The sequence below is a fragment of the Pygoscelis adeliae genome, unplaced genomic scaffold (genome assembly GCF_000699105.1).
Source record: "Pygoscelis adeliae isolate BGI_AS28 unplaced genomic scaffold, ASM69910v1 Scaffold402, whole genome shotgun sequence".
Taxonomy (NCBI): domain Eukaryota; kingdom Metazoa; phylum Chordata; class Aves; order Sphenisciformes; family Spheniscidae; genus Pygoscelis; species Pygoscelis adeliae.
This window is the reverse complement of record NW_008824411.1, coordinates 3,647,194-3,671,272: the sequence shown is the minus strand read 5'-3', so window position 1 is coordinate 3,671,272 and position 24,079 is coordinate 3,647,194. Positions and strand designations below refer to the sequence as shown.

The 24,079-nt window shown below is 37.0% G+C and overlaps 1 protein-coding gene across 1 annotated transcript in view; it reads left to right on the top strand.

Annotated features, from left to right (window-relative positions):
• CDC73 (cell division cycle 73) overlaps positions 1-24,079 on the top strand; it is a 117,551-nt gene that overhangs the window by 36,178 nt on the left and 57,294 nt on the right. Inside the window, exon 12 of the mRNA XM_009320676.1 lies at positions 7,182-7,246. Within this exon, the coding sequence (XP_009318951.1) occupies positions 7,182-7,246 (65 nt within the window). The remainder of the gene's footprint in view (positions 1-7,181; positions 7,247-24,079) is intronic.

The window sequence follows — 24,079 nt, the reverse complement described above, 5'->3', positions numbered from 1 at the left end:
TCTTAGCATAAACAATTCAAAGCTCATAGAGCTAAGATAGTAAATTTAGGAATTCTAACACAAGATGCATTAAGTAAACTGCTGAGTTGCAGCCAAATTTCTCTGCTTCTTGTGACGGATCATTATTTCTGATGTGGTGTATCGGGATGCCTCTCTGGTTGGCTTACTTAAAACCTTCATGCCAGATGGGACAGGCTTTGCTGCTAGAATGGTTTAGATTGCTTTAATAGTAAATGTGAGGGGTGTGTGTGGTAATTCTAAGGTACTATTCTTGAAGAGCAAATAATCAGTTACACCTGCAGTCAATGGAACTGCTTACGCAGCCCTGAGTCAGTAGTTGGTAGCTTTCTCTCAAATGGGTGTCTTGTCATTGCAGCTTTGGTTAGGCAGGAGAGAGAAATCTTTCCTTGGACATCCTTAAAATTCTGTGATACATGCCATAGGAAATGTATTAGAATGTCTCTTGTGGTAGGACTCATACGTCCTAGATATTTCCACAGTGGAAGAACATGTTTGGAGTGCACCCATGATGCTGAACTGTTCAAATGGTTTTGAGGTGAGGAGGTGTGAATGCCCTGCAATTACTTTTCTTGTCTACTCTTCCCTTCCTGTTGGTTTTGTTTCTTTCATTCTCGCAGTCAGTGATGGTATCCTCTCTTCAACAACATAGAGCTCCATTCTGTGCTAAACTTTCTCTACTTTTCCCTTTGTAGTTTTATTCTTTCATATTACTCCCTTTAGCTTATTTTTATGCTTTATTAATGTCATTTATTAATATGCATCTTTCCTAGTGGTATTTTATTCATGCCACAGACCATCTCATTCAAACTACAGTCTGCCATATCTTCTTGAGCAACATAATTTTTAAATCCTTTTCAGTATTTAAAAAATCCTGTGCCTAAATGTCATTTGATGCTTAGGAAGGTATCTTCATGTCCTCTCCTGTGTGCCTCAATGTTTGATATTTAAATACGTACTTACTAACGTATATGGTTTGCAGCTCAGCTAGTGGTATACTGAAACTTTGAGCTGATGTGGTTGTTCTGTAGGACATTCTAGGTATTAAACTGTTTTGGACGCTATACCTTGGTTTTTTACCCCAGTTTTTTGGGTGGCTTTACCTGAGATCCTCCTTTTCACATGCTTGTTTCTTTGGTAATTTCAGAGTGTGAAGTAGTGCTGGGATGATAATCTTGAAGATTTAATGTTTTCTTGACCCATTGAGTGCATCTCTCAGTATAGATGGCAAAGTAAAGTTTCTCTGTGCTGCTCTGAGTGTTAGGTCTTTAAGGTGTGTTCCAGGAGTGGTGTTCTTGTTTGCCTGCTGCTGTTGTTGTCAAGGTTTCAACACAGCAGAAGCCAATTGTTATTTAAAAACAAAACAAAACCAACAACTTTTAGTCCTATTTGGTATAAATTGGAGAGGGTCTTGCTGTACAGCCAAGCGATTTCAGTCCGTAATGGTGAAAAGAATATTGTTTGCCACATACAAGTGTTTCCTTCAGAAAAGCTTACTGTTGACTTCCTGTTACTGTCATTTTGTGTTTGAATTATTCTTGTAATTGTGTTGGATTTTCAAATATAGCTGCAGTTTTTCAGAAGTATGCCTGGCTTTCAATCAGTCGTGTTAAGCCTAGGCAACAGAGGACTATGAAGTTTTTAAACTTGATGTGACTCTGGACAATAATTTTTTTTTTTTTCCTCTCTCCTATACATTGTTAAGAAAGTTTCTTTATAAAGTATTTCTCATTATAAGTATTTTCTTTTAAATTGTGTGATTTCTGTTTACACAAGGAGAATAGGAGAACTGGTAGCAGGAGATCCAGAGTTCTGAAACTTGACTCTTGTTAGACTTTTATTTATTGCATTCATTTTTAAGGTTATAGGTTTCTGCTTTTTTTCTAGCAGAGAATATGTGCAAGAGACTCACATTTGGAAAAAGGCTGCGGTCTGTCTCTATTTTCTGGCTTGGCGTGACCAAGTAGATGGATAACTTTCAGTACTGTACCTTCACTTCAGTGCTGGAAAACACACATGGATTCATATGGTGATTTTTTTTTTTTATTAGTACTGTGAGAAACTTTTAAGAACTTGGTGTTAATTGCTTGTAACATTATTACTGAACTGTTATAGATGAACTGTGCAGAGAATTTTGTAAACTAATTAGTGTAGCTTGGAAATTTAGGTGTGAAACTTTTAACTTTTACTTGTTAGGGTATAGTACTGAAAAGGAGTGTTCACTAAACTCTTATGTAGAACGAAATTTGGTGTCAGTGATTTAATTACCATGGGTGTGAAGTGGGGTAGTGAATCATTTCCAGGCAGTCTGCAGAGCTGTTGCTATCTGGGGTTTGAAGAGCATACAGCTGAAAAAAGAAGTGGTTATTCAATCTTATTCATCCACGATTCAAACAGTCTTTAACCTGAGTTCTTCAGTATTTCAGAGAAATGCTCCTTTGTTCTGTTTCTGTTTGCCTAGACTTCCTTCCAGAAATTCAGGTTAATTTGAGTCTTTTTAAAGCTGCTATTCTTTTTGGTAATGAATCAGTGCTCAAGTTTGCACCTGGATTGGATGGCTAGAGCTGCAGCAGGTGCAGAATCAAAATGCAGAGTGGCCTAGATTGAGGTAGAGCAGTGGGCTTTAAGCAAATGGAAGGCACTTTGAGCATTAATACTTGTATGCAACGAAATGGTACGTACGCCCAAATGGTGATGTAGACTATAATCAGTCCAATAAGCTGATGCATTAGTGTGCATATTTTCATTTCCAGGTCTAATTCTTTTAAATGAGAGGAGGTACTCAGGTTGATGCACAGTGATGCTAGAAAGCTAATGGGTGATGAACCACACTGGAAAAGTGTATGATTCTTTTGGCAGTCTTTAGGTCATTGAACTGTGAAATTGTAATCATAATACATGCAATGGCTGGAGGAGAAAAGATAGTCTTAATGTTAACTGATGATAGTTTATCTTTTCGAAGCGTTAGTATTGATTATTCAGTACTAGTTATTGTGTTTAGTCTCTAAAGATGTAGTTTTTAAGGCATTTGTTGATGTCAGTGTTTTTAACAAGGCTTATATGTTTATAAAAGTGGTTGTATTTGGCAAACAGGAAAAAATTGCAATACAGTTTGTCACAATACATTAATGTTGGGCTTTGTTTGCATTCTTTACTCCTTAGTGTTAGACCTGTGTTTAAAGTATTTAATATGGATTGCTTTTTGCCTAAAGGAAATGTGTATGATAACTTTGTTGTAATTTTATTGAAAAATCCCAATGTATTGAAGATTCTCAAGTAGGGTTTTTTTAGCAGTTGTTCTGCATCTAATTCCAAGTTTAAAAAAGGTTTCAAAGTCTTGCCATCGTGATACTTTTATTTAAAGGGCTCTTTTCTTCTTAAATACCTTTTTCTTAGTAGTTAGCTTATAATTTTATCTGCTTTCTCTATTTTTACCATCAGTGAAGCTGTGATTTTGAAACTGGAGTTGCAAACTAATTCTTGGCCAGGCATTAATATTCCATCTCTGTGCTGGTGCGTGACTCAGCAGCACAGGTTCGAGCTGGTTTGGAAGGGAGGGGAGAAACATGCTGCTTTTGTGTTCTTAGTCAGAGGATATGGTACAGCATATATGCTGATGTATGCTGGGGGCATGTACCCTGGTGCTCCAGGTTGCTCTGTGTTCTGCTGCTCATTACTGTGGCTCCTCTTGTATCCCAGGTCTGCTTTTGAGCAGCTGCATCAGGGTCGGCCACTGCTCTTGGAGAATGCTCTGGAAGAAGGGCCTCTGCTTTCTAGCCTGGTCCTTGATTGTCTTTTACACCCACCTGTATTAACCTGGCTAACAGCCTCAGCAATTTTTGAAGTGGGAATGCAGCTGGAACTGTGGAGTCCCTGACTCAGAAGCATTTGTTTTCTGCTTTGCATAGGCTGTATACAGTGAGTGGAGCTGAAGGTACTACTGTATGTGGCCAAGCGTACAAATTGTTGAGACCTTATAAAAAGGCACAAAAGTGCAAGTGGCAGGGCTCTCGCTTGTAGCAGTGTTTATTTCTGTAAGAAAAGTGAGTCGCTGACTGGTAGAATATCACATGGTGAATGTGAGAGGATCAGGTCAAAAAAGGTATATTATGAGAAAAGAGCGTCTGTGCTGTTACCAGTTAAAGGAGGGCTGCTGTGGTTATCTGGAAGCTGGCAATGCTTAATTCTCATTCACCAGTTGTTTGGGAGTTTGAGGTAGGAAATTTGAGAGCTGGTGGGCAGTTTGGCAGGTGGCTGCTTCTACTCATCCCACCCTACCTGCAGGTAGCAGACCCTGGGGTCAGCAGTAGACCTCATAGGGGCTGCAGTAACTGTTTGCAAGAATGTAAGTGGGTACCTACATTCTACTTTGACCATTTAGCATCTCTTAGATTTACATTAATAAGGAAAAGTACTACGCCATTATTTACAGATTATCAGAACTGTTTTATTTATTACCTGAGTAGCTGTTAAATAGCATTGGAAGGCCTGTGTAGCTGCGCAGGTAAGAGTGCCCACTAATGCTTGAGGCAACAGGTGGCTCTTTAGGGTCCTAGTTGTTTGCTTCTCCTGCTAGGAGGAAAGGTCAGCACAAGGCTGGGCGCAGGAAGCTGGTGAGAGCCAGAGCCGCTGTTTAGTGGCTCTTGTGGCTCATTAAATGAACCAGGACACATTTTATCAGGGACATGGGGAGATTTTTGCAAAAGGTGAAACCAGTGGCGGCTGAGCAGAGGATTGTTCCCTGCCAGATGCCCCTCTCCCCTTTGATTTACTTTTGAACTGTGCTGCTGGCTCTGTGGGCCCTTATTCCCTTTGCAATGCTGATGGAGACTTGGGTTAGGGTTTTTTAATTCATTAAGAAGGAATGCAAAGATTTATTAGGGACAAAGTAGAAAGAGTCCAGTGGAAAGAAATAACTGAAACAGGGAACAAACGTGTAGAACTAATTATAGAACCAGGATTTGTGCTGAGAGGAAAGGACCCATGGCAGGCCAGGCACAACAAGGGATGCTGCTTTGCTGGTCTTGTTAAGGGGTGTCTGTATTTTTTGGAGTTTGGGAAGAACATCTGGTCAAAATAGTTGGAAATTCTCCATATCACAGGTGAGAGGGACCCATAATAGGTCAGTCTGGAAAGGTTCCTCTGTTGGTAACCTTCTGAAATTCACAAACAACTGTCAACCTAGATTATACACCTCTGATTTATGTCACGCCAGGTCAGCAAAAGCATCTCTTTAACTTAGGGGAGCTCTACCAAGTATTCTGCAAGGCTCCAGGCACCACCTGAAATATTAATATGCTCCTTGCCCAGAAACAGTGACCTATATAGTCAAAGAGAAAACTGCTTTCCATGGAAGTGTTGATCGGATGCAGCTTCACTGTCTTTAGCTCAAGTTCAGCTGTATGAGCCCTGAGCTAAGACTCAATACATAATTACATCTTGGGGTTGGGGTGAAAGGTGGTAGGGCAATATCAATTTATAAAGGGAAGCTAGGCTTCTTTTTTTTTTTTCGTAGAGAAGACTGCATTCATGTCTGTCTGTACCTGCATTTTGCTTTCTCAGAATCAACTCTGTGTAGTTCAGAAGTCTTAAATCCAGCAGAAGGGGAGGGGTGGGCTTGCGAAGCCAAGATGAAGAAGAGCTGGAGCTGAGGTGACTTTGTATATAACAAAACATGGTCGGTAACACCAGGCCTCTCCACTTGGTAGTTGGTGGTAGGTCTTGTAGCATAATCGAGCGGGGGAAGGTAAAACCAAAAACAGTGTTCAGAAAGTAGATACCTATCTCTGTGGTGAGAAGACTATGATCAGTTTTCAACTCTTGGGTATCTTTTTCTAGGCACTGGAGAGTTATTAAATCTGGGAAACTTTTCTGCCTCATTTCCTACAAGTGGCTGATAATCTTTCTCATCTAAGGAAGAAAGAATGAGCAACCATAGATGCTTCCCATAGCATCTGCATTGTTTTCAAGGTTGTCTGGGTTTCAATTTAAGTTAATTTGCTCATGATAAGAGCAAGAATCTCTAACAGTCTTGAAAGTCTAATGTTTTTCTGGGACTTTTTGCAGATTCAGGTATGAACATTACTTTGATTCTGCATTATTTTTGGTCTGTTATGTTTTTGTGCTGATGCATTGTGTGAAGGTGATGTAATAAATGGCAATAAACTTCCAATTCCCAACAGCTGTTTCTGCACAGTATCAGTTACCTTTACCCAAGTCTAGTTGAAATAGCCGAAAAGTTGCTTAGGTGTAGACAAACGCTTGCTTATCATGGTTTGATTGGAGGTTATCATGCCATTTTAAAATATGAATTAATTGGGTGGTTGGTTGATAGTGGCAGTTGACAGTAGATGCATGAGGCTAGGGAATTTACAAAAGGAAGAAGGTTTTCTTGCAAGTGCTGGTGGCAATATTCAGGATCTGACTTTGATCTTAGAGCGCTGAAAATAGGAGGACAGAGAAGGAGTATTCAAAAGCAAACAGGCTTGTGGCAGCAGGTTTAGTCACTGAGCACTTGCAGGCTTCTGGCACTTACTCAGCATAAATTCAGTCTGATTAAAACTACTTAAAAACCCCAAAACAACCCTTTTATCACCTTTAGTCTGGTAGTGTGAATTTATGCAGATTCTATCCTCTGCATCATATGAGAATGACATTGTTGCTCTTCTGCACTCCAGAAGTGAATTTATCATGTTAAGTGGCCACGGTTTTATAGTCAGCATATAAACCGGTTTCTTATTATGTATGTTTTTCCATTAATACAGCTACAAGTTGAATATGTTGCATTATAATGCATTCTGGGAATATGAGGTACTTCTCCATTTTGTAGTGAAGAGAATTTCTGAGACTGCATGCATGTTGTAACATTCTCACAAAGATTTAAATTTATATTCTTTCTCTGGAGTGGTTTGAATGATTCTGTGCAGCAGGAAAAGCTTACTCTGGTTACAGAAAGCAGAAATACCAAATGGACCTCTGTCTAAAGAAAACACAGATTTCCTAATTGCTAACCAGGTTTTGTATTGTGAACAGAACCTAAACCACTACCAACAGCAAGATGCGTTCTTTGCAAAAATAATTCCAAAGGTATTTCCAGTGTTGTCCATTTAGACATGACGTCCCTATGTTCATAATGATTTACAAGACACTTTTTTCCTTTGCAGAAACGGAAGGCTTTAAAATTGATACCATGGGCACCTATCATGGAATGACTCTGAAGTCTGTAACGGTAAGCTAAAAGTCTTTTCTTAAGTATGTTTTATAGAAGTGATAGTGTACTCATATATCTATCTATCTTGTCAGCCTGGCCTAGGCTCTGGAAGGTCACTTTGGTTGACTAGCAGAATTGATGAAAGTTCTTCTCTGTGAAAAGATAAAACATGTTTTGATTTGGTCTGCACATTTTAGAGATCTTTGCTGAAGGGATTTGTCTGCAGTAAAAAGGTGTGCTGGGAAGGCTTCGCTGGCAGGTTCTTCTTGTGGAGGTGCAGCTTTTTTGTGTTCGACTATACTAAGATACCCAGATTTTTGCTAGCCTTATGTATGTCTATGAAGCACATCTTTCATAATTGTAAGTGATAAAACTATACTCACAAAACTGAAGTAATAAAACTAGGTTTTGGAGTATAGCTCTGTTTCTTGCTCTGCGTTTAATAATGAATTTGTTTAGTGGTGGAAGAAGTTGACCTCTGCATTACTGTTGAAGCTTTCTAGCCTGGTGAGATGGACTTCTTTTGTATGACTTTACCATGCTGTCAGTGGGAATTGCTACATACACAGATGAGAAAGAGACACCCTCAGACAGATTTCTTTTTTTTTTGGCCAATATTTGTCTGCTTTTGTGGAAGTGGGTTGAATGCTCTCAAACAAATGCTGTTTTGATCTGCTAGTAAGCAGGACAGATGCTACAAAACTAATGTAGAGCCCTCATTAAGGTTTTTGCCATCTGCATACCTATATGAATCTGATGAATAGACAGCACTAAACACTCTCCTAAATCCATGCACTACTTCTAGTTTGCACTCCTAATTTGAACATAAAATAGTATCTTGAATGTAAATTTCTTAAAAACATTTAGAGTTTTTTCTTGTTTGATAAAAGTTCTTGCCCAAGTCTTTCATTCTCAACCTCCTCTGGACTTAAAATACTTAAAAAAAAAAATAATAAAATAAATGGAAGGGAGTATTTTAAGGAAGGAATCTACTTAGTTCTATACAGTGTTGTTTCTAGATTAATTCAGAAATTGATTGGGTGAAGGAAGAAAATAACCCATTATGTCCAAAGATTTGTTCTTGAACCTTGCACGAATTTAGGGCTGCTTTATGAGGGATCAAACAGTGTTGTTACACTATACCATAGAAACCTAGGTTTGGTATATCTGTTTCAAGTGGTGATGACTTGAAATGACTTAGTAAATGTCTTAGTAAATAGGTTCTGTTTTTAAATTGTCCTGTGGGGCGTAAAAAGAAGGAAAGAAGGAAAAAAAAAAAAAGCAAGATTATAGTAAAGCAGAAATGTTGAAATGCTTTAAGCTTGTCAGTATAAAAACTGGAAGGGATGCACAGTAACTCTAAAAATGATAGGTTTTTTTTAAGTTCATTAAAAATAATTAAGGTTTTTTATTCTAGGAATCCTAGCTCACGTATTCAGCATACTACCTAGAGTTTTGAGGCAGAGTTATTAAACTGTCCTTGCTGGTTTCTTCCATTAATAAAGAAAATATAACTGATATTAAATTACTAGTAAATCTTTTTTTACCGTAAACTAGAATTCTTTTAAATAACTATTTAAGAGGTATTGCATGACTGCACATAAAGCATCATCTGGTGTCATGAGAAATATTAAAACTCCATCTGTCATTTAGTGTTTTTCTAAGAAAGAACTTGTAAGGGATTTTTGGAGCCTTATTTTCCAGACTATTAAAAAGGTGCCCTAAATGTTTAGCTCATTCATAAATTGCAGTGCAATACTGACTTTGTGTTTCAGATGAGAAATAAATCTGTTAATTATGTGGCGCAGAAATGTTCATCTGTTTTTGTCTAAACTTTGTCACAGTGATGGACCACATAGTTCTAACCCATAATCTTCAGACTGTTGTTTTGTATAAAATACTTAATCTCCTACCAGTTAGCAAATTGCATATTATGCTTTTACTCAGGTTTTTTGTGGTTTGTTCTTGTTTTTTATGCTAGACAAAACTAGGGAGGAAATGGGAAAGTAATTTCTTCCCCTAGAGGTTTAATGGAAAAAGTACATTATACTCATTGGCTAAATCATAGGAATATGGAGGATAGCATTGGAATTGCATTCCACCTACATGATGTCATCTGCTATCCTCATAGTATTGGTATAATCCCTTTTGTGAACTCATCAAACACTTCAAAGGAATTGAAGTGTTAGATAGCTCTGTGTTAGAGGCTGTCTTCAAACTTCAGACCTCTGATTTCCAGGTGAATGGTGAAATTTGAAAGGTTCATTTTTATGCCATTGTTCTCCTTGACTTAGGTAGCTCCTCTGTTTCTTCTATGGTGTTTGTTTCCATTAATGTATTTATAGAGAGCAGTCATGCTCTCTTAAAACTTCTTGTTTTGCTTGACTAAACAAGTCTTACTGTGAAATAAGCTTTTGGTTCCCATGTGAGTTTTCTTTCTCTAGCTATTTCAGTTAGAATTCATCTTTTTTTTTGAGCACGAAGAGGTAAAATTTCATAGAGTCTTCTAAGTGAGATCTTACCAATGGTTTGTAGAAAGGCATTAAGAAATTCTTACTGCTTCTGAAATTATAAATATTGCGTTGAGATGGATGAATTATTTATTTTACTTTATCTTCGTTCTTTATCACTTTTTTGTATCTTCTTATTTTTGCTCTAGTTTCCACTTTGGTTATGAGTTGCATGTTGGAAGAGATTGTTTATCCTAGCGTGGTGGTTCATTTGAGTGTTTAACATTATTGGTAATACCATCTACCGTGACTTTTGTTCTCTCTGTGTTATATTGATTCCTTTGGCTTCCTTGTCACACATTGTCCTTTATTTTTGTCTGAACGAAACAGTTTGTTTTGATGGTTAGTCTTCTTTTTAAAAGGTTGATGGAGCCATTAGCTTCCAAAAGTTTTGATGTTGTTAGCAATTGGAAAAAACTTGGTAGATGTATGCTTATTACCTGGAGTGTAAACTGTGACCACTGTCTGGAGTTGCCCACCTGGCTCTTCATGTAAAATTTGTGAGAAGCTTTTATTTGTTTTGTGTTATATTCCCTACATGTCTTCCACTTGCACTCTGCCTTATTGTAATTCTCTGTAATGATTTTTATGAAATGTGCAAAACTTGTTTTGTGTTTGTTCTTGCTGAAATGTGAGTTGTACTAGATGCTCGTTCTTTTTAACAGCAAAACAAAAACTTCTGCATCTTGACTGCTTTCTTTTCATCAGTGATGTTGGAAACTTTCTTAGTATTCAAAATTTGTGCCAGAACAGATGGTGAATGGTGGGCTTTTTCTGAAGTAATGTCAGCTAAAATAACTTGTGCTGCTGGCAGTTCTTCCCTGTAACAGGGTTTTTGCTTAATTGGCACACTTACTTTCTCTTAGGAAGAACTGACTTGTTTAATGAATTTTTATTGTGAAGGCATGATTTCATTATTCTGGACCTGCAGTTGTTTATAACATGACAAATTCCTCAGAAAGCCTTTTTTTAATACGTGTGGCACCTTCTATTTGCCTGGATTGATGATGTTTTGGAAACGAGTAAGCCTAGTGGTGGTAGCTCTTGCTATCGATTTACCCAGCAGTTCATGCTGTGAATTATGCAGCATGACTTTTAGAAACCTACAGGTCTACCTGCAGGCTTCACTTCAAAGCATAATCCTCTGTATAGCCCGGCAACTTCTGTCTTTTAAGTAGGAAAGTTTACTGTTTGAGATGGATCAAATAAGAACTATGGAAGATAAGTATGTTAGTAGTTTTGTACCACACAGGGTGTGAGGGAATGCTGAGAGAGAATCTTAAGGTGATATTCTCAACATGTTCTTTCTTGCTTGTGTAAATTTGACATGTTCAGGGCATTAGCCTTCTGCTTTTCTAAAAGAGAAATTTTAACTTGGAGTCTAAGCCAGTGTCATCTGGTGGAAGCCTAGAATGGGGGTCTGACCTTTTATATATATATATAATGAAATTGAATTTTGGACTACTGGTTTCTGTAACTAGAATATGTGAAGTATTTAACTGTTACTATAGTTTGAGATGTTAAGATTAGAAGAAACTAGCTATCTACACCTATGTCAGGATATGGAAGAAGTTGCTTGTTTCGTGACTGTCTGATAAAGCTGGCTTTTATAGATTGGTACTACAGTGTATCCTCTTCCAAGCTGGGGGCATGCTTTATATTGACTATGAGCACATGCTTGTTTCTCCATGACAATAATAGCCACAGTGATTCTGGTTTTACTCATCTTTGTGTTTTTTCTTAAATTTTCATGACTTCAATATGAAAGAAAGGAATAGAGTGATAGCCTGTGGAGTTCTGTGGAATGATTTCCTCCGAGTTCTGAGCGTCCTGGCTGGTCGTGAGCTGTGATTCAGTGTGGTTATAAACTTGGGTGCAAGCACGTAAGATCTGTGTAGTATTGCAGTAGGCCCTTGTAGAAATTACTTTGTTGCCTTTTCTAATTGCTAGAAAGCTCTTCTGTTTTTAACTTCTGGTTTCTTTTAGTATTCACTGCTGCTGAAGCTCAGAAGCTTCCTTTGTTTTTTGTTTTTGCTGCTAGTAATGGAATCTGTCATTGATCATCGGCACTCATAAGCAGCCAGAACTACTGTTGGCATTTCTTTCTCTTACTGTTCAGTAAACAGGTGGACACAACAGCTCTTTTAGGTATTGAGATGATACCCTTAGCACATAGTTTTGGGCTATGCTTGAAGAATCAGTATAGTTAGTGAGGGTTTCAGTTGAGGCACTTCGCTTGTAGCAAACTCAAATGCAAATTTCTGCAGTGTATTCAAACACATAAGTTTTCTCTCTAGTAAGAAATTCTATGTAAGCTTTCAGTGCTTCTGAGTTCAGTGATAATGTTTTTCCTACAAATTAACAAAAGTAATAGCCATCTTTCCAGTGTAAACTGTCAGGCTTTACAACAATCTCTCAGTTGTAAAATTACCCTGAGTAAACATATGAGACTATCAGTAATTAAAGAAAATACATTACATTTCAGTCGAAACAAATACATTCCACAGTCCTGACAGAAAACAACTAATAAAAGAAGGGGGTCCCTATGTAAGCCACAGTACAAGCAGGCTCAGTTTCAGAAGAATTGGAAGACTGGTTCAGCACCTCTAAGGTCAGCAGCGTTTTTCATCAGTTTGTGGTCAGCATTGGATTTTGAGCACTAACTAATCAAAGGACGTTGCTGTTATTGCTCCCAAAATCTTTTGCGTATGGTACAGTCTCAGTGATTTTATTATTTTAACTGAGAGGTTCTTTAACCTCTGGTGTATTTTCAAAGGATTAGTGTGTAGTAGAATGAAGGTAAATCCTAAGTTTCTGGCACCTTAAAGACTGGGCCATTGGAGAGGAAGCGTGTTGGGGCAGAAGCAATTGACGTGGTGTATGCACATGTTTTATATAAAAGACTTCAGATAATTGATATACTTCTGTGTAAGTAAGTAAATCCATGAGATCTTTTTTTAATTTATTATGAGGAATTAAGATTGTGATTTAGTGCCAAAACCTGAAATGACTTTTCAGAAGCATATGGTGAAATTGGGTGTTGTCTCTCAATATACAGATAAATAGCACTTTTAAAACAACAAATAAAAATTTAATACATTTTAAATATAGATATAACTACTTATCCACATGTCACCAGATTTCTGTGTCACATCCTAATCTCATTAAAATATTTGAGAGCAGTGGTATTGAAGGAGGAGTCAACAAAACAACAGACTCTTTCAAAGTGTTTGAAACGGGCTCTGAAGTGGAGCGTAATTTTCATGCAGTCTGTGCATAAGCCGGTCATTATTCTTGACGCGAGTGTAACACCAGCCTGCCCACGCCCCGCTCCCCTCCGTGGGCCGAGCAGGGTTCTGTGAACTCTCTGTGTGCATACTGTTCAGTTTTAAACCATCAAGAGGAGATGAAGAAAACTGTAATAATTGTCTATTAGAAGAGTGTTTCATAGATGATGCTGGCGGTAGACTTCTGTTTTCATTGGATTTGTAAATTTTTTTCATGTTAAGTATATTTATCTGTAACTGTAATTCAGACATAACCATGAGGTTCTCGGTCCATGAGGGTTAAGGGCTAACTCAAAAAATCCTTGATCTGGAGAATTGGATGTTTCCCCAGAATAGTCTGCCAGCAACCTTACACTGCTCTGGGGCAACAGACTAGAAAGCCTTGTGTGTCTATATTACTCTAATGAGAGTGGGTGAAATGCAACAAAGTTTTCTAAGAACTATTACTGTGTTTTATATTTAAGGTCCACACAACAGTTTCAGTGGTTGGCATTTCATTGCCTCAGTCGTGTTTCAAACTCTCCTTTAAAGAGTTTTAGTGTAAATAGTCAAGCCGATAGAGACCAAGGAAAATCACATACAAATGCTGCTTTCAAGAAAACGTGTTAGGTTGAACAATGCTACACTCGTTTTCTCAGTGATTGTAAATCACGTACATCTGTGCCAAGATATCTTGCCATTGTACTGCATTATACAATAGAACTGCCTGTTTTGTTCCTTATAATAGGTTTTATTTTATTTTGCAAGAACTGCAAGTTCAAGAAAAGAAGTGGATGTTGTATAACCAGTCACACATCTGGAGGTTAGGCATTGCTATGTTGCCCAGTATGCTACTGAACAAAAGAGGGAGCAAGACCTGGAGCCATCTAGCTTTGTTACTGAATGAACGTGTCTGAAGTCACTGTTCTGTGTAAAACTGGATTGTGTCAGTGTGCTAAGTGTGCTTGTGGCATGCCTGTCAGGTCCTTGAAGGGGTTTAAATGGAGGAGTGCCAAGTATGAGAATCTGAAGTATTTCTGAGTATACATTGAAGTGGAGCTTTAGACATCCAGGGAGCTTTACATACAAGAGCTTGGGAGCCTTAAAAATTCTTGGTATGAATTATAAGATGGCTTGCTAGACCTGTCTTGACCTAAAGCTGAATGATATGAATTTATTTGCTAGTCCTATGGGTGTCCCTTGAGAAACTCATCTGCCATGTACGCTGTGTGCTAGGACTCAGATCCTTTACAAATGGTTCAGGAGTCACTCTGGTTTGGAAATATGACCCCAAATAAAAACGTCTAGGAAACTTCATTTGTGTTCTTTGAATGGGACGTCCACTTTCTGCTTGAATCCTATATAGGTGCTTAGATTAATTTGTGTTTCTCAGGTCTTAAGATTTATGTGTAATATCTATTAATGAAAGTTTTATAGGGCATTGCTCAATGATACCAGCTGAACTTGATTTTTATACTTTGTCCTAAGTCAAACATCATGTGCTTTACACAGCTTATATGTTAAATAAAGTTGTCAGTGTATTTCCCTTTACAAATTATCTCCAAACATCTAATGAATATGTAATAGCTGCATCTTCAACTGACAGTTTGTCGTCAAATTTCTTCTAATGAGGAAAGAACAACTAAGCTGTTATGTAGTGTTGTAATTTATTCACAACTATTGAAGCCAGTACAAAGGTCTTACAGACCCAGTAGAAATGAGCATATGACAGATGGGGGACCAGAAGGTAGTTCACTTTAACATCCCTTCTTCTACCTGCAAGTTTATCCACATTTGCCAAAATAATCACATGGGTAGCCATCCCATTGTCTTTGAATAAGAGTTTTAACGAAGTTTTGAAGGTTTCTAAAACACTTTGCAATTGATGATACAGTAAATAAATCAAAGTTACAATTCAACTATTTAATGATCAGCTGAGTCATTTATGTAACTAATCTGAGATGACTCAGTCAAGATTTCTTTCTCTGTTCGGTTGTTGAGATTATACCATTGTCATTAGGCCATATGACACTTTACTACTTGGTTATTTGCTCTTAATGGATTAAGATACAATTCATTATTTGTGGAAACAAGTTTTCTGCTTGGAGTACTTGCTTATATGTAGTCATACCTTTTTCTGAGCTTGGAAAGTAGGATAGCTTGACTGTTGCCCTAGCAACATGCATAGGAACATGCCTCAAAGCCCAGTCTCGTGTACATCTCACTCATGCTACTTACTACTACTTAGTTTAGCCAGAGCAAATTCTCCTTTATGAGTTTCTTTTTTATTTTTACAAGTTCTGTACTTTGTCCTTATTGTCAAGGCCCTCTTTGAACATTGTTAAGGACTGTTGTTTCAATTTGTGGACTTTGTTCTGGAATTGCTATTTTAAATGTCCACCTCCTTTCCTTCTTCTTGCAGTTGTGGGTTTGGTTTGGGTTGGTTTTTCTCTGAACTCTTTCTCAGTATGGGGCTGTTAGTGTTTGAATCCAACCAGAGGGTATCTCAGTGTGGCAGACTTTCTTCACAGGTTATTACCAGAGTGTGTTATAGGCAGGTGTTCTTTAGTTCTTGCATCAGAGTACGTAAGGCAAAGATAGTATTTGCTAAGCACATCAAATCTGCAGAGCTCAGAATTGAGACAGATCTTGGGAGGCAAACGTTAATGAAATGCTAAAATAAGACCACTGATTCATAGTCTTTTGGGGGATGGATTATAAGTGATGTCATTCAGCACTATTTCAACGTAGTGCAACATCACTAATGAGGAGGTCCAGTCAGAATAATAAAATAGGTGATATTTTTAAGCCTTTAAGGCAATCCCTTCTTGCGCAATTTATGAAGGTGATTGATTTAGGCTGACTATATTTTGGTCTCTAAGTTGGTGATTTTTATTGTTCCATCTAAATCCTGGTGTTAATCTGCCTGTGTCTTTTATGCAGCCGCATGCTGTTGCTGTTAAATCTGCATCCTCACTTTCTGGATGTTTAAATGTGTTTGTTTTATCTTTGCTAGGACAATCTATAGGCAAAGTCCTGGTTTACTTGGGTTTGCTACCAGTGGTCCTGGATACAGTTTGTTTCAGCGTAGGCTTTCTCATTAGGTAAACAACTGTAAAGACTATATATAATGAACTCTGCATTAGTTATGGCTCACTCAACTAGCCATTAGGCCATACTGATCATGCCTTCCAGAATATACCTGTGATTGCGATCTGCTGAGCTGCCATTTGGAGTTACATTTATGTTTTCACTGAGCAATATGCTATTGCGGCAACTACTTGCATCACTGCTGCTGGAAGGGTGGTTCTTTGCTCTTTATTCATCTAAAACTTTCTTAAAGACACTGCTCAGCTAAGCTAAGTGAGTTAAGGGGAGACCTGCGTATGTGTGAAAGTGCATGTAGGCAAGCGTTGAAAGATGTGTTGTCTGTTTTAATTTTCATTCACCACTTTCTGTTTTGCCCCTCTTTATTCCCAAAAGGATTGTGGGGTTTTCTGGAGGTTTTTGGTTTTGGGGTTTTCTAAGTCACAGGAACCTCATGTGTATAGGACTTGAGGCTTAACACTGAAGATACGGATACGGTAAAAAAAACCCATCTGGTTTCTAATCTTTATGAGTCAATAAATGCATAGTGTGAATGTGAATTTCTTTGAGATACAACATTCTGATTTTCTTTTAAAGTGTAAAAGCGATGCTCAGATTTTTGTTTGCTACTATATGAACATATTAATCTCCAGTACTTACTATTTCAAATGAAGGTTTGTCCAATGTACTTAAAATGTCAAATTTGTCAAAAGCAGTTGGTAAATTGAAAGAAATTGATAAATAACTTTGAGAACAACTGGTTTTTTACAAATACATATTTTGAGTAGCTAGGGTATAAAACTTTTGGTTAGACTTCATACAACGTGAATATTAACAAAGCATGTTTTTATTTCACCTTGCATTACCATTGCATTTGGCAGACTAAGTTTTAGGAAGTTGAACTCTTCAGTTGGTTTGCTGCTTTAGGAGACTTAGGATGTATTATTGGAATTAAAATATCTTGCTTTTTTGGCTCTTTGAGGTTAAAAGCCGGTGACACTTTCCCTCCATAAAGGTGTATGAGTGGGTTTTGTGCATAAGCAACAGATATACTTTTAAAATTCAGTTAAAAGTGTGAAGCAAAATTTTGTGTGACTAAGCAAAGTGATGTAGTGATGTGATAAGATTGCTTGTAGTTAACTGTCAGTCTAGCTGCTGTAAATTTGTAGTACTTTTATAATATTTTTTTAAAATTCTAGGTTTCTTCATAGGGAATAAAAGTAATGTATTTTTTCTCTATAATCACCAAAGTCTCTCCTCCACCTAAGTAAAGTGGGTATCTCCTCATACCCTACCTTGAACTGGAAGAAAGTGCTGTTGATGAGTTAGAGATGTTTGCTTTCGGGTGGCTTGGTGCTGCCATTTTGAGGAGAGAGAGAAAAAGCACTTCCTGCCTTTCCCTCCTTGGGAGCAATAATTTGAGTGTTTCATTTCCCTGGCCAGCAATTTTCATAAAAATTGACAAAGGCAATAACTTTTCTACAAGTTTTATTGGAATTGGAAAGTAGGTTCAAAACATACTGTGGAAGAAGGGAGGGAATGTTACTAAAGTAGGCTGCTAACAGATCTGTTTCCTGAGGGCGGGGGGAAACCCTCTCCTTTTACTTTGAGATAAGGAGACTTGAGGGTGCATCATGCAGCAGTATTCATCAGTCCTACTTATTAGCTATCTTTGGAGCAGTTGATGTAAATCAGGCAAACATTGCAATGTTACTGAAATTAAAATGGAATCCAGTTGTCATTAAAAAAGATAATTTGATTAATTGTGTTGTGGTTACTAAGTAAAACAAAAGACTTGTGGATGGAGAGGGCTTTATAAGACCTTAAGCCAAATATTTTGTAGCTAATAATATATACAATATAATATACACAATATGTACAGCAACCTCATACTAGTCTATAAAATCCATTCTGTTTTAGGGTGACATCATATGCTGTAACAAACCAGCAATTTTATAGTAGGTTTCACATGTATAATTAGGTCTGGAAAGTAATGTCGTGAAAAAGCTTCCAAAAATATCTGGACATGAACAGCAGGTGAAATGCAGATTAAAATAGTAAAATACATATTAGAATACTAAATGGATCATAATGCTATCTTAGAAATGAAAATCTAAAGGGACTCTGGACTGCCTGTTGTAATGTTACATCTAGTTTTAAAGGGCAGTTTTATAGTTGGCTTAAATTTCATATGTGAAATTTGAACATGTAAATCAATATCCTTGTTCATACCTGAAATCTTTTGAAAATTATATTTACTTGTTTGTTACAGTTGCCATTCAGACTAATGAAAGAATAGCCTAATCAGGCAGTTTGCTCACCTTTATTTGGATGTACTAAATATTTAATAAGGGTAACTTTCATATGCATGTTATTGTGCCCTACGACAAAACCACATATTCAATATGTTTCTTAAATTCCTTCCCCTGGCAGTTCTCAGAAAGACTCTTAATGTCCTTTTCTTTTCTTTGGAAAGCTGCCTGTAGTTGGCTTGTGTTATCAAACAGTGTGAATTGTAATTCCTTCAAATATGAACGTAGGTATTAGAACCTTCTAAACAATGAGTACTGTAACAATAATTCTTACGCAGGGAACATTTTATAGATTGAAATTCACAATACACAGAAAACATTTTCAAGTATTATTTTATCACTCCTTTATATGGAGCTGAGAGGAAAAGAATATAAAAGGTAATAAGTACTCAACATCCTCCAGGTTAAGATCAAGAATGTATTAAATTTAAACAGTAGTTACTAGTATACTAATATTTGTGAAAGTTCTCAGTTATGAATAAGAATCATACCTTTAAGGAAATAACGTAACTTTTTCTGATGCCTCTCATAAGTGGAATGAAAATGATTGATAAACCTGACATTTAATATTTGGCAAACTTCAAGGAGTTTCTGCCTTATGTTCAGTAAAGTGATGTTTCTTTAGTGAAGCCATATTTAAACTATATTAAAATGCATAGAGATATAGTGATACTTCATAAATGTGGCATAACTAAAGAATGTTCACAGCTTTGAGAAATATGTTATGATCCTTTCTTCCCTTTCTTCCCTTTCTTCCCTTTCTTCCCTTTCTTCCCTTTCTTCCCTTTCTTCCCTTTCTTCCCTTTCTTCCCTTTCTTCCCTTTCTTCCCTTTCTTCCCTTTCTTCCCAAGACTTACTTCGGCTCAAGTAGGCTTGGCCAGTTTTGTCTCCTACCACATTCTCCAGAAGGAAGCTAAATTAATTCTGTCCGTAAGAAGATTAAAAGCTGATGGGGTGGGCAGATGTTTTCTTTTCTCAAGGGTGAAGGAAGTAGAATAAGGTTCTTTGGCAAGTCTGAAGATGATGGGGGGGGGGGGGAATGTTTTGCTTCTAGTTAAATTGCAGAAAGGCATTTATGCCTTTCTGTAATAGATTGGGGAGGGAGGGCTCTCAGTAATTTTTAAACTTCTTGTGCTTTGTGACATTATCTTGGTGGAGGAAAAAGATGCATTGTGGTTTCATTTATTAATAGTTCATTCACTCTAACACTGACGTGTAGTGAATTTCTTAGACTTCAGTGTAAACTTAGGTATTACTGTGAATTGTATTTTGCTTTTTAATTCTTTGTTTTTCACTGTAAAATATTTAAAACTTAGAACTTTTCTACATGGAAAGGTATATGCTTATCTAAATCTGGGTTCAGTTAGTTTTCAGTTCTTTTGATGACTACTTTAATATTTTTCTTTTCCATTGATAAAGCCCTGGCTGAAGTAATGCTTACTCCTTATTACCAAGCTGCTGTAGGAGAGACTCATGGGAGACCCCGTGTGCTTTCTAGCAGTATTCAGAGGCGTTCTCTTTGATATAAACTGAATCTTAACCACTGTAGCCTGTCTTCCAGCTGTCGTAGCCTCCAGCCTGCTCCTGACCCAGGAGCTATTTAATAGTTATCTGCCTTTTTCAGCACCAGATCTTCCTGGATTCCCATCTTGTTTAGGGATTTTGTGGCAAATAAATAGACTTCTGGAAGTGCCTTTGCACTCGTGCAAATATTAATCAAAGAACAATAGCTGTGTGTAGCTTTTGGGGGGGAAAAGCCTCCCCTGTGTCTGAAACACGACCTTTTTTCTTCCTGGTAGCCTTTGAGTCTCAGTCAGTGCCCTTCAGGGACTCAAGGATCTTCTGGAACTTCCTCCCAGCCTTCTCTTGTAGCTGCTGAGCTCCCCAATACAGGATTTGTTTTAAAGGGTTAAACTCTTAAGTTATTTTTCATTTGTAATTAAACACCTCGGCTCTTTCCAGGGTGAAGCTGTTGCCACCTGAGCGTGTCTAGGAGTCAGTAGGAAGTTAAGAGTTTTCGACAATCATCTCCATTTTCCTGTTAAAGCAAGTGCTTCATAGTTCTGCCATTCAGAAATAACCTTTTCTCCTCAATACAAAGGATGATGCAATCTAATATGGCAATATACAAGTATTCCTTAAGGCTATATCTAGATCAAGGCACTCAAGCAAATTAAAGCAAATTACCAAAGTGTACAACATTAACATTCATAAGTTATAATGCATTAAATTGCCATTGGCTGGTGATGTTTTTAGGAATAAAATTATTTTAGTTAGCTGTAGTTTAATTTCCTTGGTTTACAGTGAATGAAGGCCAATTTATTCCTGCATTAGAAAATTCATGTGGGAATTTAATGCATTTAAAGTAATATGCTTTGACTTCTCACCTTTACTTGAATCTTTATAAACCTTCAGATCATTGGTTAGCCCACTACGTTTGGGAGCAGTTTCCCCGGACTGTCATATGCATTTCCTGCTTCTCTTGTTGCTGAGGTCCCATTTCTTAGTGCTGTGTGCATATTCACTACTAGCTTACATAGGATTACAGATTTGATGTGAATCAGAGCCACAAATAAAATTAAATACTTGCTCTTCAGTCCAGGTGGTAATGGCTAGATTATGTAGAACTACGACGGTATTTATTAACTAGCCTGTAAAGACTGAGCATTTTCCAGCATGCACAGTTCAAGATCTTCTGGATTTCATGTAAATTAAGTATCTTTTAAAATTTTCATAATGCAGTAGTTCTGTGCATATTAAAAAAAAAAATAAATTGCAGAGGTCCTTTTAACTTGTGGTTTTATTTTGGTTGGCAAACCCAAGGGTAGTTGGTTTTGCTTTGTTTTACGTAGCATGTTTGGGGTCTATAAGGTGAGAAGGGAATAGGAAATTAAATTGTTGTGGATGTTTAATAAGAGTGACTGTTTATTTTAGGGCATAGTCACTCCTTTCACACTGTACTTCAGTTGTCATTACACAAGGAAAAACACTCATTTCCAGTACTTAAACTGATCAATTGAAGCCTACACTTAAAATTTGTCCTCTTATTTACTTACATAAGCTGCTTAGGGCAGAATGTTTTCTCTTACAATTTCTTTGGTGCTTGTCCTGCCTACGTACAAGTGTGGCTTTCCTTGGTTTTGCATCTTTTCTCTCTCTGTTTAATAGAAGGAGATGTACTACGTAACACACTGAAGTGTCTCAATTTTAGAAGTTTAGAATAATGGACAGTAATTACAAAGCATTTCTACTGTTTTTTTGAGATTTTTCATTTATATAGTTAGCAGCAGTACAGTAAATTTACTGATAATTTCTACTCCCACACTGCATACATGGAGGGTGGTATGGTCTCAGATTAAAACATCCCCATAGTTGAATCTGTATACGTGTATTTCTATGTTCTATCCTTACATTTTTCAGTAAATGGGGAAATTCAGGTAACATTTCTGTGAATTGTTGGATATATTTTATCAACTGTCTAGGGGAGGGAGTATTGGTAATAACAGGTTCTAATCAACATTTACTTATACATACTGGATTTTTTTAAATCTGTATTGGTGCATTGGCAAGCCATTGAAACAAGTCAGTTTGATTTGGTCTAGTATCATCTGATGCCACAGTTAAGCAAAGAGTTGGTGTGCAATATAAGACCAATTCTATGATGACATCTAAAAGACTTAAGCTTATTAGTAAGCTTTGAAAATGTTGTATGGAAAATTCAGAAACTGTAGTTTGGTATTTATCAGAACCAGACAGGTTTGTGTCATCTCTTCTGAATGGGGTCTTAAAAAAAGCAATGTTTAGGGAGTTAATGTTCACTTGTTTTAAAACAAGACCAGTTAGAAATTTCTCCAAGAGAGAATGTTTTATTATTAGCATGTTCTTGAGGTGTTTAGGTGGGGAGGGAGATTGTTATAGGGTTTGTTTAGAAAAATGCTTAGTTTTTCATATTGCATCTTGCAGAGATTCACTTCTAGTGGGTTACCACATATCTTTTTGATAACTTGAGAAAAAGTTTAGCTGTGAAGAGGTAGTTGTCAAAGGGAAGTAGGACAGCAAGAAAAGAAAGCTTTATTGACCATTATAAAATGAATTCCATTTTTGTTGACTCCCCAAAAGCCAGGAACAAACTAGAAACATGGATTCTTGTGCCTGTATTGGCCACTGAAACCAATGAAATGCCAAATTTTTTAGTTGGCCGTGGTGGGAGGCAGTCTTTTTTTCTATGGCAACGCATCTCATTGTGATCATTTTTCACTTCAAGTAAGTGACAAAGCCAGTGTAAAATATGTTCAGCAAATATGTAAAGCTATTTTTTGCCCAAGAGTCTTTTAAGTGTCACAGAAAAAAATGGAAATTATCTAGCACCTTGCATTATACATCTGGATATGATCAACAGTGTGAAGGCCAGCTACTCAACCTTCTGGCATGGTTCAATCAGTCCATGCTTTCAGAGCATGAGTGCCATCCAACTCTGCAGTTTATCTTAACTTTAAACTGGATCATAGTTGTATATGCTGAAATGACTGTACTAGTGAATACTTTCTTTTCAGCACTTTAAACCGATGCAAAAGTACTTTGCTATATCCTAGCTAGAATATGATAGTGTGTTCTGCACTTCAATTGTACACGGGTGGTGAGCAAAAAAAAAAAAAGGTACTTAATGCTCATGATGATCAGTTTTGTCATGAACATTCTAGGATTCATCTGTTCTATGAGTAAATCAAGGTATTATGAATCCAAGTATTATATTAGTACTTCAGGTGCTAATATGCCCAAGTCCAAGAGAATATTGTGGTAAGAAATGGGGGGACAAAAATCCTTTACTCCATGTAAAATCTTTTACAATGAAAAATTTTTAATACAAGATTCATAGATGTTTTTCTCTCACAGACATGGAAGAGGTAAAATATTAATATTTGACTGGTTGTCATAAGGAGTCTTACATGCAACATGCAACAAAATGAGCGTTTCTCAAAAAGACTCGATTTATGGAATGTGTGCAGAAGATGTTAGAGAAAGCGTTCGTGCGTGTAAAGTTTTTTGATGAATAGGAGGAGGGGTAGGGAAGAAATGTAATTGTGTACTTAATTCTAGTTTCTCTATTCCGCTCTGCTAGCATGAAATTTGGACAATAAATCACTCAAACTGTTTAACTTCCACTAGTAGAAAATGAGGAAATGGCGGAAGAGAAAATAATTGTTGAAGGACCCAGACAGTGCATTTTTTTTTAATGAATATGGCAGCATTGTATTTTACTCAGGCTTAAAGCCCCCAAATTATTGGGAGAAGGCTGTCATTCCTTTATTAACTTTAACGAAAGCTGGATATCTTAAGTTGTTTGCAGCATCCATTTCTCAACTGAATTTTGATTAGGAAAAAAAAAAAATCATACAATCATACCTTTGCTGGATGTAGCAAGAAAACTTGCCTACTTTTAAAAAAGGGATAATTCACAGCTGGATAGTATAAAGTAGTAACTATGGCTTTTAAATCTGAATAAATTATAATTTTTGTAAAGTAAAAGAATTGTGGTTATCTATCATTCTTCCTCTAATTATTATTTTTTTTTACCATTTTGAGAATTCAGGAAAAAGATAAGCTTTTTTAAGTAATGTGGTTAACTTCCAAAATAGATAAACCATCTCAAATTTGGTGAAATGATAGAAGTAATCT